Here is a 15,217-nt window from a genome sequence, read left to right as displayed (position 1 = left end):
GCCTGCTTCTATCACTTCGGGTACCCAGGTTAAACTGAACCTCTCCAAGTTGTTCCTTTTATGGGGCCATTTCTCTATGAGTATAGGTGTGAGAAAATCCAAAATTGCAATAATACAAAAAGAGACACAGCATAATACATGCTGTAAATTGTCAACAAAAACTATTTGCTGGTTGTTTTTTTTAAAGTAAAAGTACAGGAAAGAAAAATTATTGCAAAATAATATTCTGTGAAGAAAATTGCAGTTAATATATTGGTGTTTTTATTTTCGGTAGAGATCAAACTTTAATACAACATTTATTTTCTCAGTTTCCTCAGTGAACACATTACAATTTACCATGTCATCAAGAATTCTTCACAGATGTAATTTTAATGTCGGTATGATAATCCATTAAATAGATGCTGTGATTAAATTTGAATTTGACTATATCTGGTATTCTGGCAATTTATGGAAAACAAAATAAGTCCACACCAGAAACTCTCATGGAGGATAATATAGGACACTATTTGTTTCTGTTTTTTCTTTTTTTTTCTTTTCTGTTGTCTCAACTTAGCTTTTTCTCATTCTGGTTGATCTTTGTCCTTCAAAACCTTTCCTGGGCATGTTATTTATCGGAATGGAAGTTTCCCACAGAATAAACTGAGCATGGGAAATGTTCATCAAGCGTGAATTTGAGTGGTGTGGTTTAAAAACATTAAAGCAAGATTTTCTGTAGATAAACAAATGCATGAATTCACAGCTCATTACATTAAGAAACGAATTTGGGATAGGTATATAAATGTATGCAAATTTTCTATTTCAGATTTGGACTAAAATAATCCAGGGAAACTAATTTCACACAGTAGAGTATGAGAAAAGGGATTAAAAACCTAAACCCCTACCCCACCCTCCAGTCACTGACTTCCTGTGTAATTATGTAAGGAATGTTTCTAAGTAGAAGGAGATAGATTAGCAATAAAAAATAGGCAAACTGTCGCTGCATTAACACATCCCAAATGTGTTCCATTATAACAATCCTTGAGATGACCATCTCACAACAAAGGATTACAGTAAGAAGGGAAACACTGCTTACATGGAATGAGATTTTAGGGTCGTAGGAGACAGACAATCTACTCCAGGTTCTACACTTGATAACTGGGAAACTGAGGTCCAAAGAATTTGTTTGTCTATTCACTGATCCATCTTTTTATAACACATTTACATGACAGCAGAGTGGGAACTGGCACCCATATTTCCTTACTCTCAGTCCAGAGCTCTTTCTAGTACACTATATTCTGCTGGCTCCCTTGAAGTAAGAAAACACATTTACTTTTCTTGTTGCCAAGCCACAGTTTCATAAATACATTTACTTTCAGAAGGAAAAGGGGAAAATGTTATATGGGAAATAATTTCATTGCTAAAAGCAAAAAGAACATGATTGGTAAAAAAAAAAAAAAAACTGGAAAAACTGCTTGCATCAAGTTATATCAATTGTTATAATTGTCAGAATTTTATGAAACATAAATATGCTACTCTTCCTTTCTGAAAGATATTAGAAGTCTAATGCACTTCCACATTCAGCCAATAGCATTTTTTTTCCTGTTTTAGGAGAACATGAGATTTGCTATAAAAGTTTTCGATAATAGAACAAGAAGATTTTTTAGTTTTATTTATCTAGTTAAAAAAGGCAATAAGAAAAGAACATTCTATTAAGACACATTTACTTTCAACTCATTTATCTTGCAAAACTTGCTAAAATGAGAGCTATGCTGAGCAAAAAGGCAGTGTCTGAGCAACAGCTAATAACATGCCTTTCAAGTAGAGCAGTAAATTTTTCAAATGAGAAAAACAAACGGAAGTGCTCTCATATATGTTTGTAATCAGAGATCTGTCAAAGCCAACACTTTCTAGTAGTTGCTATGACAACAACCAAAAGTCTGGGCTCAATAGATCCTCCCACTTTGGCCTCCCAAAGTGCTGAGATTACAGGCAAATGCCACTGCACCTGGGCTAATTTTGTTTTTTTCAGATGGAGGCTGGCTCTGTCACGCAGGCTGGATTGCAGTGACGCGACCTCGGCTCACTACAACTTTTGCCTGCTGGGTTCAAGCGATTCTCCTGCCCCTGTCTCCCGAGTTGCCGGGACTATAGGCACCCACCACTATGCCAAGCTAATTTTTGTATTTTTAGTAGAGACAGGGTTTCAACTAGGTTGGCGAGGCTGGTCTTGAACTTCTAACCTCATGATCCTCCTGCCTTGGCCTCCCAAAGTGCTAGGATTACAGGAGTGAGCCACCGCGCCTAGCCTTTTGCCTAAATACTCTTAATCATAAAAAATGAGAAGTAGATGAGATGATAAATATGTTAATTAGCCTGATTTAATGTTTCTACAGTGTATACATCTATCAGAATACCACACTGTACCTCATAATATATAAAATTATTTGTCAATTAACACAATTTAAAAAATTACATTAAAAATAAAAAATTTTGAAAAGATAATATGCCCAAATCCAAAGAGTGGTTCCATAGAAGTCATAGGGTGGAAAAGCAAGAATACTATTCATAAGGGAAAAAACAGTGTTTCCATGGAGCAGTCTAATATATTTAATGTATTCAGTTGCCCTTGAAGCTCTAGTGCTTTGCAGTCAGGAGGCTTCTCAGCAGCAATTGCAGTGGACTGACTCCTACTGATGAGTCATCTGTTCTCCTTTTGGCTATTAAGTGTCACTCAGTTTGGCAATCAGAAGGGAGATTCATTCTGATCAAGGTTCACATAAGGAAACCTACACACAGGCATTCTGATTCAGGTTTCCAGATGAAAATAGATAAAATATTTCTTCAACCAATTTACTTTAGGGTCCTTTTTACTGTAGGTGGTGGATCTGCCTGGTTCTCAATTTGACACCCTCTCTTAACATATTCATCAAATCATATTCATTCCTAAGCGATCGATCACACTCAAGAATAGTACAGGTTTGGAAATATGCCAATACCTTTAACTCCAGACATCCTGTTCTCAAGATAAAAGCCTTTAAAACAAAAAGCCATCTTATATATCAAGTCAACATGAAATTGGAATGCAAAAGTAATACTGCTGAGGATTTCCCTCATATCCCATGCTGTTTAACAATTTACAGTCCTAGCATCAATCTTTTAAAATTGATTGGTCTGTCTTTGTCACCCAGGCTGGAGTACAGTGGTGCCATCAAAGCTCAGTGCAGCCTCCAACTCCAGAGCTCAACCTTTTGCCTCAGTGTCCCCTTCCTGAGTGGCTGCAAGTACAGGCACATGCCCCAATACCAAAGATTCTTGGTGAATTTTGAAGTCTTCATCAGTATATCCATATGAAGAGGAGATGACAGAAGTCCAAATAAAAGGAGTATGGGCTGACAGGACAACTGGATTAAAATAAGCATCAGTTTCGTGGAAAAGGGCTAACTTGAAAAGAAATCTTTTCACTCCAGCTCTTTAGAGGATCTAAAGTAACCTTGTTGGACAGTGGAAAATATCACAACAGGGAATCCCTTGAATAAAAATTTATTGACTTAAAAAAAAAGAAAATAGATAAAATAAAGGCCAAGCAAGTTTCCTGTGCCTTCCAAACCACATGTAGATGTAGGGGGGAGGGTGCCAGTCCCACGGCGAGGTATGTGTCTTGGTGTTGCACTTCCCTGTGCTTCTTGATTTACTTAGGAATCAACCCTTGGTTTGTCCTTCATTCACCTACTCTCTGACATCCTTCAGTTTATGGGATTTGGTCCAAGACCAGCTGTGATTATAGAAGAGTTATTTGATGCTCTAAGACCCATAGCAGGCCACAAGAGAGAAGAAGCCAATCATAAATTAACCTGGTGCATGAGTATTCAGAAAAGTTGTATATACTTGGTTTGAAATAAGAAGTTAAATTCCAACTTCTCTGTTAGCAATTCAACTCAAGGGCAGATTTTTACATGTCAGTTTAGGACTCTGTGTCTGTAGAATAATAGGTAAATGGACATTCCCTTTTTAAATTTGTAACGTTAGGACATATGTGTGCTTTCTATTTAAAGTCTCTTCCCCCCATATAATATTTTTTAATTAAAAGCTTAGTAGTACAGAAGACTGTTAAATAATTGTTTAAACATTTAGGGCATGGCAAGTTTTAAATGATTTTGCTCACTTTTATTTATTTCTCTCTCTCTTTTTTTTTTTTACCCTTTATTATCACTTCTTTTTTTTCCCCCCATTTATTTTATTGCATTTTAGGTTTTGGGGTACATGTGAAGAACATGCAAAATTGTTGCATAGGTACACACGTGGCAGTGAGATTTGCTGACTTCCTCCCCATCACCTACATCTGGCATTTCTCCCCTTGCTATCTCTCCCCAGCTCCCCACCCCACACCGTCCCTCCCCTATTTCCCCCCAACTGACCCCAGTGTGTAGTGCTCCCCTCCCTGTGTCCATGTGTTCTCACTGTTCAACACCCGCCTATGAGTGAGAACATGCGGTGTTTGATCTTCTGCTCTTCTGTCAGTTTGCTGAGAATGATGGTTTCCAGGTTCATCCATGTCCCTACAAAGGACCCAAACTCATCGTTTCTGATGGCTGCATAATATTCCATGGTGTATATGTGCCACATTTTCCCTATCCAGTCTATCGTCGATGGGCATTTGGGTTGGTTCCAGGTCTTTGCTATTGTAAACAGTGCTGCAATGAACATTCGTGTGCACGTGTCCTTATAGTAGAACGATTTGTAATCCTTTGTATATATACCCAGTAATGGGATTGCTGGGTCAAATGGAATTTCTATTTCTAGGTCCTTGAGGAATCGCCACACTGTCTTCCACAATGGTTGAACTAATTTACACTCCCACCAACAGTGCAAAAGTGTTCCTATTTCTCCACATCCTCTCCAGCATCTGTTGTCTCCAGATTTTTGAATGATCACCATTCTAACTGGCGTCAGATGGTATCTCAATGTAGTTTTGATTTGCATTTCTCTGATGACCAGTGATGATGAGCATTTTTTCATATGTTTGTTGGCCTCATGTATGTCTTCTTTTGTAAAGTGTCTGTTCATATCCTTTGCCCACTTTTGAATGGGCTTGTTAGTTTTTTTCTTGTAAATCTGTTTTAGTTCTTTGTAAATTCTGGATATCAGCCCTTTGTCATGTAAACTGCAAAAATTTTCTCCCATTCTGTTGGTTGCCGATTCACTCTAATGACTGTTTCTTTTGCTGTGCAGAAGCTGTGGAGTTTGATTAGGCCCCATTTGTCTATTTTGGCTTTTGTTGTCACTGCTTTTGGTGTTTTGGTCATGAAGTCCTTGCCTACACCTATGTCCTGAGTGGTTTTGCCTAGATTTTCTTCTAGGGTTTTTATGGTGTTAGGTCTTATGTTTAAGTCTTTAATCCATCTGGAGTTAATTTTAGTGTAAGGTGTCAGGAAGGGGTCCAGTTTCTGTTTTCTGCACATGGCTAGCCAGCTTTCCCAACACCATTTATTGAACAGGGAATCCTTTCCCCATTGCTTGTTTTTGTCTGGTTTGTCAAAGATCAGATGGTTGTAGATATGTTGCGTTGCCTCCGAGACCTCTGTTCTGTTCCATTGGTCTATATCTGTTTTGGTACCAGTACCATGCTGTTTTGATTACTGTAGCCTTGTAGTATAGTTTGAAGTCCGGTAGTGTGATGCCTCCCGCTTTGTTCTTTTTGCTTAGAATTGACTTGGCTATGCGGGCTATCTTTTGGTTCCATATGAAGTTTAAGGTGGTTTTTTCCAGTTCTGTGAAGAGGGTCATTGGTAGCTTGATGGGGATAGCATTGAATGTGTAAATTACTTTGGGCAGTATGGCCATTTTCACGATATTGATTCTTCCTAACCATGAACATGGAACGTTTCTCCATCTGTTTGTGTCCTCTCTTATTTCGTTGAGCAGTGGCTTGTAGTTCTCCTTGAAGAGGTCCTTTACGTTCCTTGTTAGTTGTATTCCTAGGTATTTTATTCTCTTTGTGGCAATTGTGAACGGAAGTTTGTTCTTGATTTGGCTCTCTTTAAGTCTGTTATTGGTGTATAGGAATGCATGTGATTTTTGCGCATTGATTTTGTATCCTGAGACTTTGCTGAACTTGCTTATCAGTTTCAAGAGATTTTGGGCTGAGACGATGGGGTCTTCTAGATATACAATCATGTCGTCTGCAAATAGAGACAATTTGACTTCCTCCTTTCCTAAAAATATGGAATGCTTCACGAATTTGCGTGTCATCCTTGCGCAGGGGCCATGCTAATCTTCTCTGTATCGTTCCAATTTTAGTATATGTGCTGCCGAAGCGAGCACTATTATCACTTCTTAAAGACAAATTTAACCCGAAGCTAAGACATCAATTAATTATACTTTACTCAAATATGATTATGGATATGATATTCTTATCTGGTTCAGTTGGAGATAAGAACGTTCAGTTGACAGGTTACAAACTTAAATGCCTATAATGGCCTTTAAGGTGATCCTCTGAAGACAAAACAATGAGAGGGGTGGGCCATGGTGATAAGGGGGCTGGGCGCTGGTGATGACAGAGGTGGGCATGGTAATGGGGGTAGGCTGTAATGATGAGAGGGTGGGCTGTGGTGATGAGGGGATGGGCGCTGGTGATGAGGGAGGTGGGCGTGGTGATGGGGGGGTAGGCTGTGATGATGAGGTGGGCTGTGGTGATCAGGGGATGGGTTGTGGTGAGGGGGGTTACACTGTAATGATGAGGGGATAGGCACTGGCGATGAGGGAGGTGGACGTGGTGATGGGAGTAGGCTGTAGTGAGGGGATGGGCTGTGGTGATCAGGGGGTGGGCATGGTGATAGGGGGTAGGCCATAATGATGAGGGGTTGGGCTGTGGTGATAAGGGGGTTGGGCTGTGGTGATGAGAGAATAGGCTGTGATAAGGGGGGTGGGCTGTGGTGATGGGGGGCACTGGCCATGGTGGTGAGGGGTTGTGGGGCTGTGGTGAACTATTCAACATCAAAGGTGGCACTCATGAATCAGCCCTAGCCAACTGCAAATCTAGCACTACCAAATCTGATTCTGTAACCAAAAATTCAGTTGTGTGTGTGTTACTAATTTTTACCCATGAGAAATTAGTATTCTTTAAAAGCATTGTTTGAGCCAAACACAACATGGGCCAACTCTGGTCTACAGGTAAGTTTGTGAACTCTGATTAGCGTACAAATAAAAATTTCATCCGTTTTTGTTTCCTGCACATTCAATGTATTGTGTCACCTCTGTGATATAGGGAGAAACCAGAATGTATATTTATAATATAGAAAAGTAGAAGATAGTAAGGAAAACTTTCTTTTACAAAAAAAAAATAACCCATGACATGAAAAGAACATATTTATATAATAATGCTACAAACAGAGCCTCACATGTAAATATCTGGCTTGTGGTTTCTGACCACTTATAATGGCAACTTTATTGTACTGCTAAAAAGAAAACCACAAAAACACTTTCATGTCAGTCACAATCAAGCTTGAAACACATGGACACATTAAGCGTGCTCACAGGCTGAGTCAACTCTGATCATATTGAGGCACAGATCCTAATTATCATTTCCCATCAGTTGTACAGTTTTAGGAAAAGAGGTATGTCAATTATGATGTATTCCATGGAATTAAGATTTGAAGATCTGAGGATATGACAGTTTGAAAAATGTCATCTCACAGAGAGAAAAGTTCTATAATTCATGTTGGCAGGAAGAAAAGCGTCAAGTAATTCATGTTGATTAAAAAAATTGCTATTGTCATTTATTAAAGATAATGAAGAAGGAACTGTCATTCAGAGACAATTTGCACAATTTCAAGGGAGAAAACTTACCTGGATTAAGAACAATAATCCTTTCTTTTCTACATTTTTCTTGGCATGCATTAATGATTAAAGTTGAAAAGACTCCAAAAAAGTAAAAATACTACCACTGACTAGATTAATTCTGTATTACAAATTTAATTGTGTGTTACTTAATCATTAGCAATCTCTCTAGAAATACTTTGTGGCATGCTGGAAAAATAAGGATGAGTGGAAAAGATGTTTCAAATAAAGTGTTTAGGCTTCAGGAATGCTTTCTGCTGAGAATGTATGAGCAGACATAAAATTAAAACTTCAGAGTTTTATTTCACACATTTTATGTAGGCCGGTTTTTGGACAAACACGCAAAAGCAGATAACTCAGCAAGCCACTGAGAAGAGCGATATTTTCTGCATATCTTGAACATTAAAATCGATGTCCATGTGAAGCGACACTATCACAGGCATCCTGTGAGGTTTAGAGTTCCGGTGACCTCATCCAGGCTGGCACTAAGCACATTGCTCTAAAGAGAATTTGCAGCATCTAGGTTTGTGTAACGCTACGCGTCACTTGCTCATTGGTCTGTTTATGTTTCCTTTCATTTGTTTCTAATAAAAATCTTGGAGACCAAAGTTTCTGCTTGACATGATTTCTTTGGAATTCCAAAAGGCCTCACCAGGGCTTCCTGGCTCTGCTATGACCATTGTCTAATGGATTACAGATACATTTCAGTTTAGGGCTTCATAACAGCACCACAGAAATAAATAAAACAACATGTATTCCACATCATGAATTTTGATTTGAGCAAAACCCAGCATATTGGGGAAAATTAGAGATGGAAAAGACTTATCAGACTCATGCTCTCCTCATTTTCTCAATGCAGTTAGCTCTCCAACCTTAATCCAAATTAGCTCAGTAACAGAGTGACTACTTCACTTAGGAAATTATTGTAGGGCCATGGAGATCTTGCTGCTATTATCTTTCCATCCAAAATTTCAAATGCTTAATTTAATACAATTTATCCTAAAGTCAATCTATTTATTATTTATTTCCATTCAGCTGGGCAATGATAAAGTGAGCTAACGAGTTTATGTGTCTCATACCTGGCATAGTGAATGCTCATTAAATATTAGTTTCTTACCTTGATAATTTTGTCTAAAGTGTTCCCTGAATTTAACTTGGAAGAAGGTGATATGTTCTTGAACTCTTTTCTGGTTTCTTTTAATCAACATATTCAGAGGCATAGAACTGAAAAATGTCACTATTACCTGCTATTTCTCCTTCTCTCCCTCCTTGCCCCTGCAATGATCTCCCTCCATATCCCACTTCCTTGCCACGCCATAGACTAGTTAATTTTATACTGAATGAGGTCTGCCATGAAGCTATTTAATTCCATGTGGCTTCAATTCTTTGGATGGTTGATAACTTCATTGTTTTTAATCATCTCTAAATGTTTAGGCATAGCATAGATCACAGTCGTGGGGATAAACAGAAAAAGGAAAACATGAAATGGAAGCCCACGCTTTGGAGATGCACAAATAATTGAACTCAACCCCCAAAGGACAGGATTATAGGCCTGTGAGTGTTCACAAGCGTGAATATTCATGAGTCTCTTGCAATGAACTGTTTAACCACCATGCTTCATTAGGAATTGAAATCTCTTAAGCAAGTGTTTATCTCTTCCAACACCCTAGAACAGAACATCCTATCCTTGTTTTATCAAAATTCAAATTCGAACCAATTCTACAGGCTGCACTGTGTGATTTCCAGGTGCCATGCTCTCCCAGGAATGGCAAATGTCAAGCAGTGAGACACGCAGTCAGTTGCCAGTCCGTGGGTCACAGTTAAATGGTGAGGAGGGACATGAAACAGGTCATTGTGAGTATGTTGAGAGGTACCAAAGGGGAAGTGTAGGGCAGGGTCGCTGTGTGTGGTTGGGCAGGTAGTGTAGGTTTTGCAGTGCAGAAAGTCTCCACATCTGAGGTGGCACACCCACATCTCATACATTGTTGATTTGTGTATTTCTCAGCATAGTTCTCTGATACATGGTGCCAGTGTCCTGCTCTAACAAAATTAATGTATTACGAGCATTTGCAGATAGACAGAAATAAGGTATTTTGAGAAAGGGCTGCGTTTTTCTAATTCACAAAACACCACCACACAGATGACAGAGGGCCTGCATAGGGTGTGAAGGGAGCAGGGAATAAGCCTGTTTAATTACCTTAGCCTGAAAGCCAGGAAAGATCTCCTGAGCAAGGGTTTACCTGAGACAAGAAGGATTATCAGTAGTTTGAAATTTTATTACAAACTCCACAGAATATCCAACCTGTTTCTTTGTACCGGATTTCCGGTATATTAAGCATATCCTCAAATCACAGTTGATCTGAAAGGAATCTGCCATTCGGCCTCTCTGGAATTAATAAACAAGCGAACAATGTGCTTTGAAGCCAGAGTAAGAAGATGGAAAACTGTACACACATCTAACTTGCTATGCATTTTCTCTGACAAACTCCTATATTTGTTTTTAAAATGTATTTCATCTTGGTACATTATTTGGAAATTCTTGTGTTTTCCACTGTTTTATGGTAGAGAATATGTGAAGGAGTTGAAGGGTAATTGCTACTTAATTGGATGAAAAATGAGCTGCGAGGACCCTACTTTTCTGCCATCCATAAATTTAACCAATGCATGAATAAGAATAATAAAAAGCGTTTCTTGAAATGGTTTCTCCATTTTAGAGAATGCAGCCATTGGCCATCTTTGGAGGTGTGGAAGTATACTCCATTATAAAGAATAAGGTATTTTGTTTTTCTACACGATAATAATTACAAATCATAGTGACGATAGCCAGTGTTGTCATTATGTCAAATACTATATATCTAACACTGTCCTTGGGAGTTTGAGTTTACTCAGTTCTTCCCCATGGTGACCTTTAATACAGAAACTGCTTTCATTCCCATTTTGCAGGCTAGGAATCTGAGGTATAAATTGGTTTAAATAATTTGCCAAGGTCACAGAGCTTGCCAATGGCAGAACTGTGATTTGAAACTGGATGTGTGGCCTTAGAGCTCTTGACTTTTCTGTTGCCCTGGTTTATTAGGGCGAGTATTGAACCTAGCCTCTAGGTGAAATTGAAAATCATTAATTAAGCTTTCTGAATTAATGGAAACACAAATCCACATCTAGAATTAACCACACTGCCAGTATAACTAGTATTTTAGTCAGAATAGATTTTAGACCGATTATTCATTGAGAAAGACTTCCAAGTGAGAAAAATAAAGTAAAATTAAAAGATGACACAAGATAATGAAGGTTCTGATTCTCTCAAAAGGCTGGACCCAGGCCTGGGCAGCTCTGTGTACTGAGATCATTCCCCATTGTGCTGTCTTCATGGTAAGGCATGGATGGGTTATTTAGGCTGAGTCTCTAGCATGATGTGATTGCCTGTGAGCTTTGCCTTAAGAATTCTCTAAAGGGTTTTCTGCAGAACTGCCGTCCCTTGAGATAAGCTCAAGGGGATCTCAGATGCACTCATCAGGTTTTGGAAACCTGGCATACTGCATCTGCCTCTCAAAGATTCACAGTGTGCATGGGCCTGTTTTAGGGCCCCAAGAAGCCCTACACTAATGAAACCTGTGTCGCCTTTAAAACCCCAAATTGCAGAATCCTGTTTGATTATGGAATTCTTTGTTTCTTAGAACACCTATGCATCTACCTGTAAGACAAATGTTGGACAAATGCTGTCTGAGGCTGAGCATGTCAGTGAGGAACAGCAGGACACACAGAGAAAGGGAAAGAAAGGACAGGAGAAAGATTCTTCAGGGCAGGAAAACATGGGCAGAGGGCAAGTTGAAATGCCCATATTACTAACTGTGGTGCTTCTTACAAATGAGTCCTGTATATGACTAGTGTATATGTCAGACATATGTTATATACATGTAAATTATATGACATGTATATATTAATTGATGCATATTCAATTAATATATTATCTGTTAATATATAACTAAATATATATTAAATATATAAAAATAAATATAATTATATTAAATATATATTAAATAGAACAATATAATTATGTTAAATATCATATATTAATAGAATCAATATTATATTAAATATTATATATTAAATATAACCAATATAATTAATATAATGTCAATATTAATATAATTATGTTAACTATTACATATTAATATAGTCAATATAATTAATATAATTATGTTTATTATATATTAAATATAATCAATATAATTGTATTTATATTAAACATAAATATATTAATATATATTTAATATAATTACATAATACATAATTGAGTATATTATACTCAATTAAAGTATACAAATATATACCATACTAATTAAAGTATACAAGAGGAGCAGGAATTTTGATTATGTGAGACAACATAGCAGTTCTGGTATATTAGCAATCGTCGGTGTAGTAAGACTAGTTCACATGTTTACCTGCACACTCTCTCCTACTTCTGGAAAGGAAAAAAGGAGCGTAATATGTTGGTGTGAACCAGACCGTCTAAGGAAAGGGAGGAAGATGAAAGACTTAAGGAACTTAACACACTTGGACTTAAGGACTGAAACTATTGTCAGTGTTCTGGATTTTAATAGTCTCTCTCTCTCTGTGTGTCTCCTTCTCTTAGAAAAGCAACAAAAGATAGAAGAAAAATCAGAAAAGAATATGCAATTTCCCATGCAACATTGAAATAGATTTTATTTGTTATTAAAATTCAAAGGGAGATTTGATTTCTTAAAGCTCCCAAGAAAGGATACAGAAAAAATGTTTTAACATAGAAAAATGTGGATTTTCGGCTTCATCTGTAGACACTGACATAAGACACATCTGGTTTATACTTTCCCTTTCCCTTCAAATTCTCTAGAGTTTCTAGAACCTTTGTCAAGAATCCCAGGGTAGCAGAGGCTTATTCTAGGGAAAATTCTCCATCATCAGCAGTCCCTCACCCACCCACAAAGCTTTACAATGATTTAAATTCAGCTTAGGACTGCTGTGGGAATACTATTTATGAGCATACATTACTGTTTGCAAAGATTGTAAAGCAGGAATAGAGTGTATTCGAGGCTGTAAGTTCACTTCTTTGAGTCATTTTAGATGGACAGAGAGGGAGGTAGCTAAAAATGTTCTGAAGCTGAAACTTTAATTGGGGCTAACAGCACACAAAGAAAAATAATCTGTAGCATGAAGCAAAAGCCCATCTGTCAAGGCAGTGGTAGGTGGATCGGTTTTCAGGGGACTTGGGGAGAATAGGACACTGTTTCTGAGTGGAAGGTTAGAAAGCTTCAGCTTCCAGTTTTTAATGAGATCTTGGATCAAGTCTTGCCAAGATGAACAGACTCACAGGCAGCTAGCTTCCCTAAAGGTCTCGGAGGGGTACCATGGCTGACCCTGAAGTCCTGAAAACTGCCCCATTCTCACCTTAGGCCCCATGAGGTCTGGCTATATCTCATTTCTGTGAAATCTTTGATCTTTACAACAATATTTCCTCTTTCTTTGAACCATCTGGGGTAGCACCCTTTTTCTTATAACCCCATTACCCCAAAAGGTTTCCCAGGAACAGGAGACATGAGACAAATGGAGAATTTCAATACGATAGGGTGCACTTATCGCCTCCCTTCCCCAGGTATCAATCTAATATGCCTGGACACATTTTTCTCTGGCTATTTCATGGACACTGAGCATAAAGTAAGGAACAAAACTGAAGATCAGAACGACATACACAGTCATGATGGAGAATATAACAACATTTTCAAGACAGCAAGAGTCTGGAGGAATCCCAAGTTGATTGTATAACTAGACCTTTTATCTGTTATGTCTCAGATTTTGAAAATACAAAACGTCTAAATTGTCTATGTACATGTTATGGGCTTTACTAAATAGAAAATGAGGTTTACCCAATTTGCTCGTTCTATTGGAATGTTAAAAACAGTAAATGATTACATAAATTGTGTGCCTTTTCAGAGTGGTAACAGGATGGCTCTTTTAAGTAGGCAATTTCTAGAAAGCAAAATTAGTGTTTTTTGCTAAATATTCTATTATACCTCATGAATATATTTTAAATAAAATATTTTAAGTGATTTAGAGAAACAACTTACAAAATAAAATAATTCTCTTTGAATCTACGTTGTTTCAGTATAAATGATGTTTTCTTTAAGAATATTATATAGTTGTTTAGGAGAAACATTTAAATTGGGATATGTAAATGTGATATGCGTGATCTAGGTGTTAACAGATAATAACTATCAACTTGTTTCTATTTCAATGAAGTTTCTAAATTCACAGAAATTCAGAAATGTCCTGTTTCCATAGCAGCAGATAAAGAGTAAAACCAAAAAGATTTTATTGATTTTAACAGAGCTTAGAGAATTTGCTCTCCTTTTTAGCAATGATTTTTGCTCTTTTTTTTTTTAGTCTTTCACAACACCTCATTTTTTCTTTTCTAAATGTACTTAGTAAATCACATAAAATTTCTAAGTAGATATTTGTGACATTACTCTGAAATTACACATTCTTATAGTAATGTAGAATAACCAATATTTAATTCTTACTATCAAAAAGACACTAAACTATGGAGCCAAGACCAGGCATCTAAGACTCTAACTATAGGTACTATCAGTTTAACATATGAATAAAACATTGCATTACAAATGCTTTTAGGTAACTCCTTAATGATTACAAGCACAGTATAACATTTTCTGTCACTGTTAATTTATTAAGACTGAGGCATCAGGCTTTCACACGTAAGTGTTATGCTCACAAAATGCAAGTTTCTTCATGGTTAATGTGACAGCATGACAATGGATAACTGAAATTAGCAGAATAATTGTTCAACATAAACGTGCTAAGAAACCAGGGAATAGACTTTCTTCCTTGGTGCATTTGTCATTTCAGTTGTGTGTTTTTCTCCAATTATTCTGCTCTTTAAGTTTCTGTTTGTCAAAACACAGAATGGCTTACCTGTAACAGACACACAGCCTAATGGAGCGATCAGAGTAATGGGAGCAAATCCATAGGCTGCGAAGTTCCCCATCTCTCCCATGGCCATCAGCAGGACACCACCCCACCACAGCACACTCTTGAAGTATGGCCTTGGGTGCTCTTGTTGTGCCAACTGAAGGTGAGAATATTTCTGAAAGTAAATCAGAAGATAAATAAAACATTCTGAGCTATGAGGGGAATGTCACTTCTTTTTTGGTATTCCTTTAATTCCTTTCATAAGAACACTGATTTTTTTTTTCTCCAAAAAAAATACATTTTTGGGGAATTGTTGAAAATTATACTAGGTCATTTGCTAGAAAAGATTTATATAAACAAATATAGTAGTCACCCTCAATCCATAGATTCATTTTCTGTGGTTTCAGCTACCCATGGTCAGAAAATATTAGACGGAAAATTC

The 15,217-nt window shown here is 37.4% G+C and overlaps 1 protein-coding gene and 1 non-coding gene across 5 annotated transcripts in view; both read right to left on the bottom strand.

Annotated features, from left to right (window-relative positions):
• NIPAL2 (NIPA like domain containing 2) overlaps positions 1-15,217 on the bottom strand; it is a 100,512-nt gene that overhangs the window by 48,089 nt on the left and 37,206 nt on the right. For all 4 annotated transcript variants that reach the window (XM_032248275.1, XM_032248268.1, XM_032248294.1 and 1 more), the window contains exon 3: positions 14,779-14,950. In XM_032248275.1, coding sequence (XP_032104166.1) covers positions 14,779-14,950 — 172 coding nt within the window. The remainder of the gene's footprint in view (positions 1-14,778; positions 14,951-15,217) is intronic.
• LOC116535922 lies at positions 6,194-6,300 on the bottom strand. Its single transcript, XR_004262393.1, has one exon. It is a non-coding gene; the product is annotated as a U6 spliceosomal RNA (small nuclear RNA).

The sequence above is a fragment of the Sapajus apella genome, unplaced genomic scaffold (genome assembly GCF_009761245.1).
Source record: "Sapajus apella isolate SASKATOON/1434 unplaced genomic scaffold, GSC_monkey_1.0 scaffold3, whole genome shotgun sequence".
Taxonomy (NCBI): Eukaryota; Metazoa; Chordata; class Mammalia; order Primates; family Cebidae; genus Sapajus; species Sapajus apella.
The sequence above is the reverse complement of the archived record's forward strand: the minus strand, read 5'-3'. Positions and strand labels throughout refer to the sequence as shown.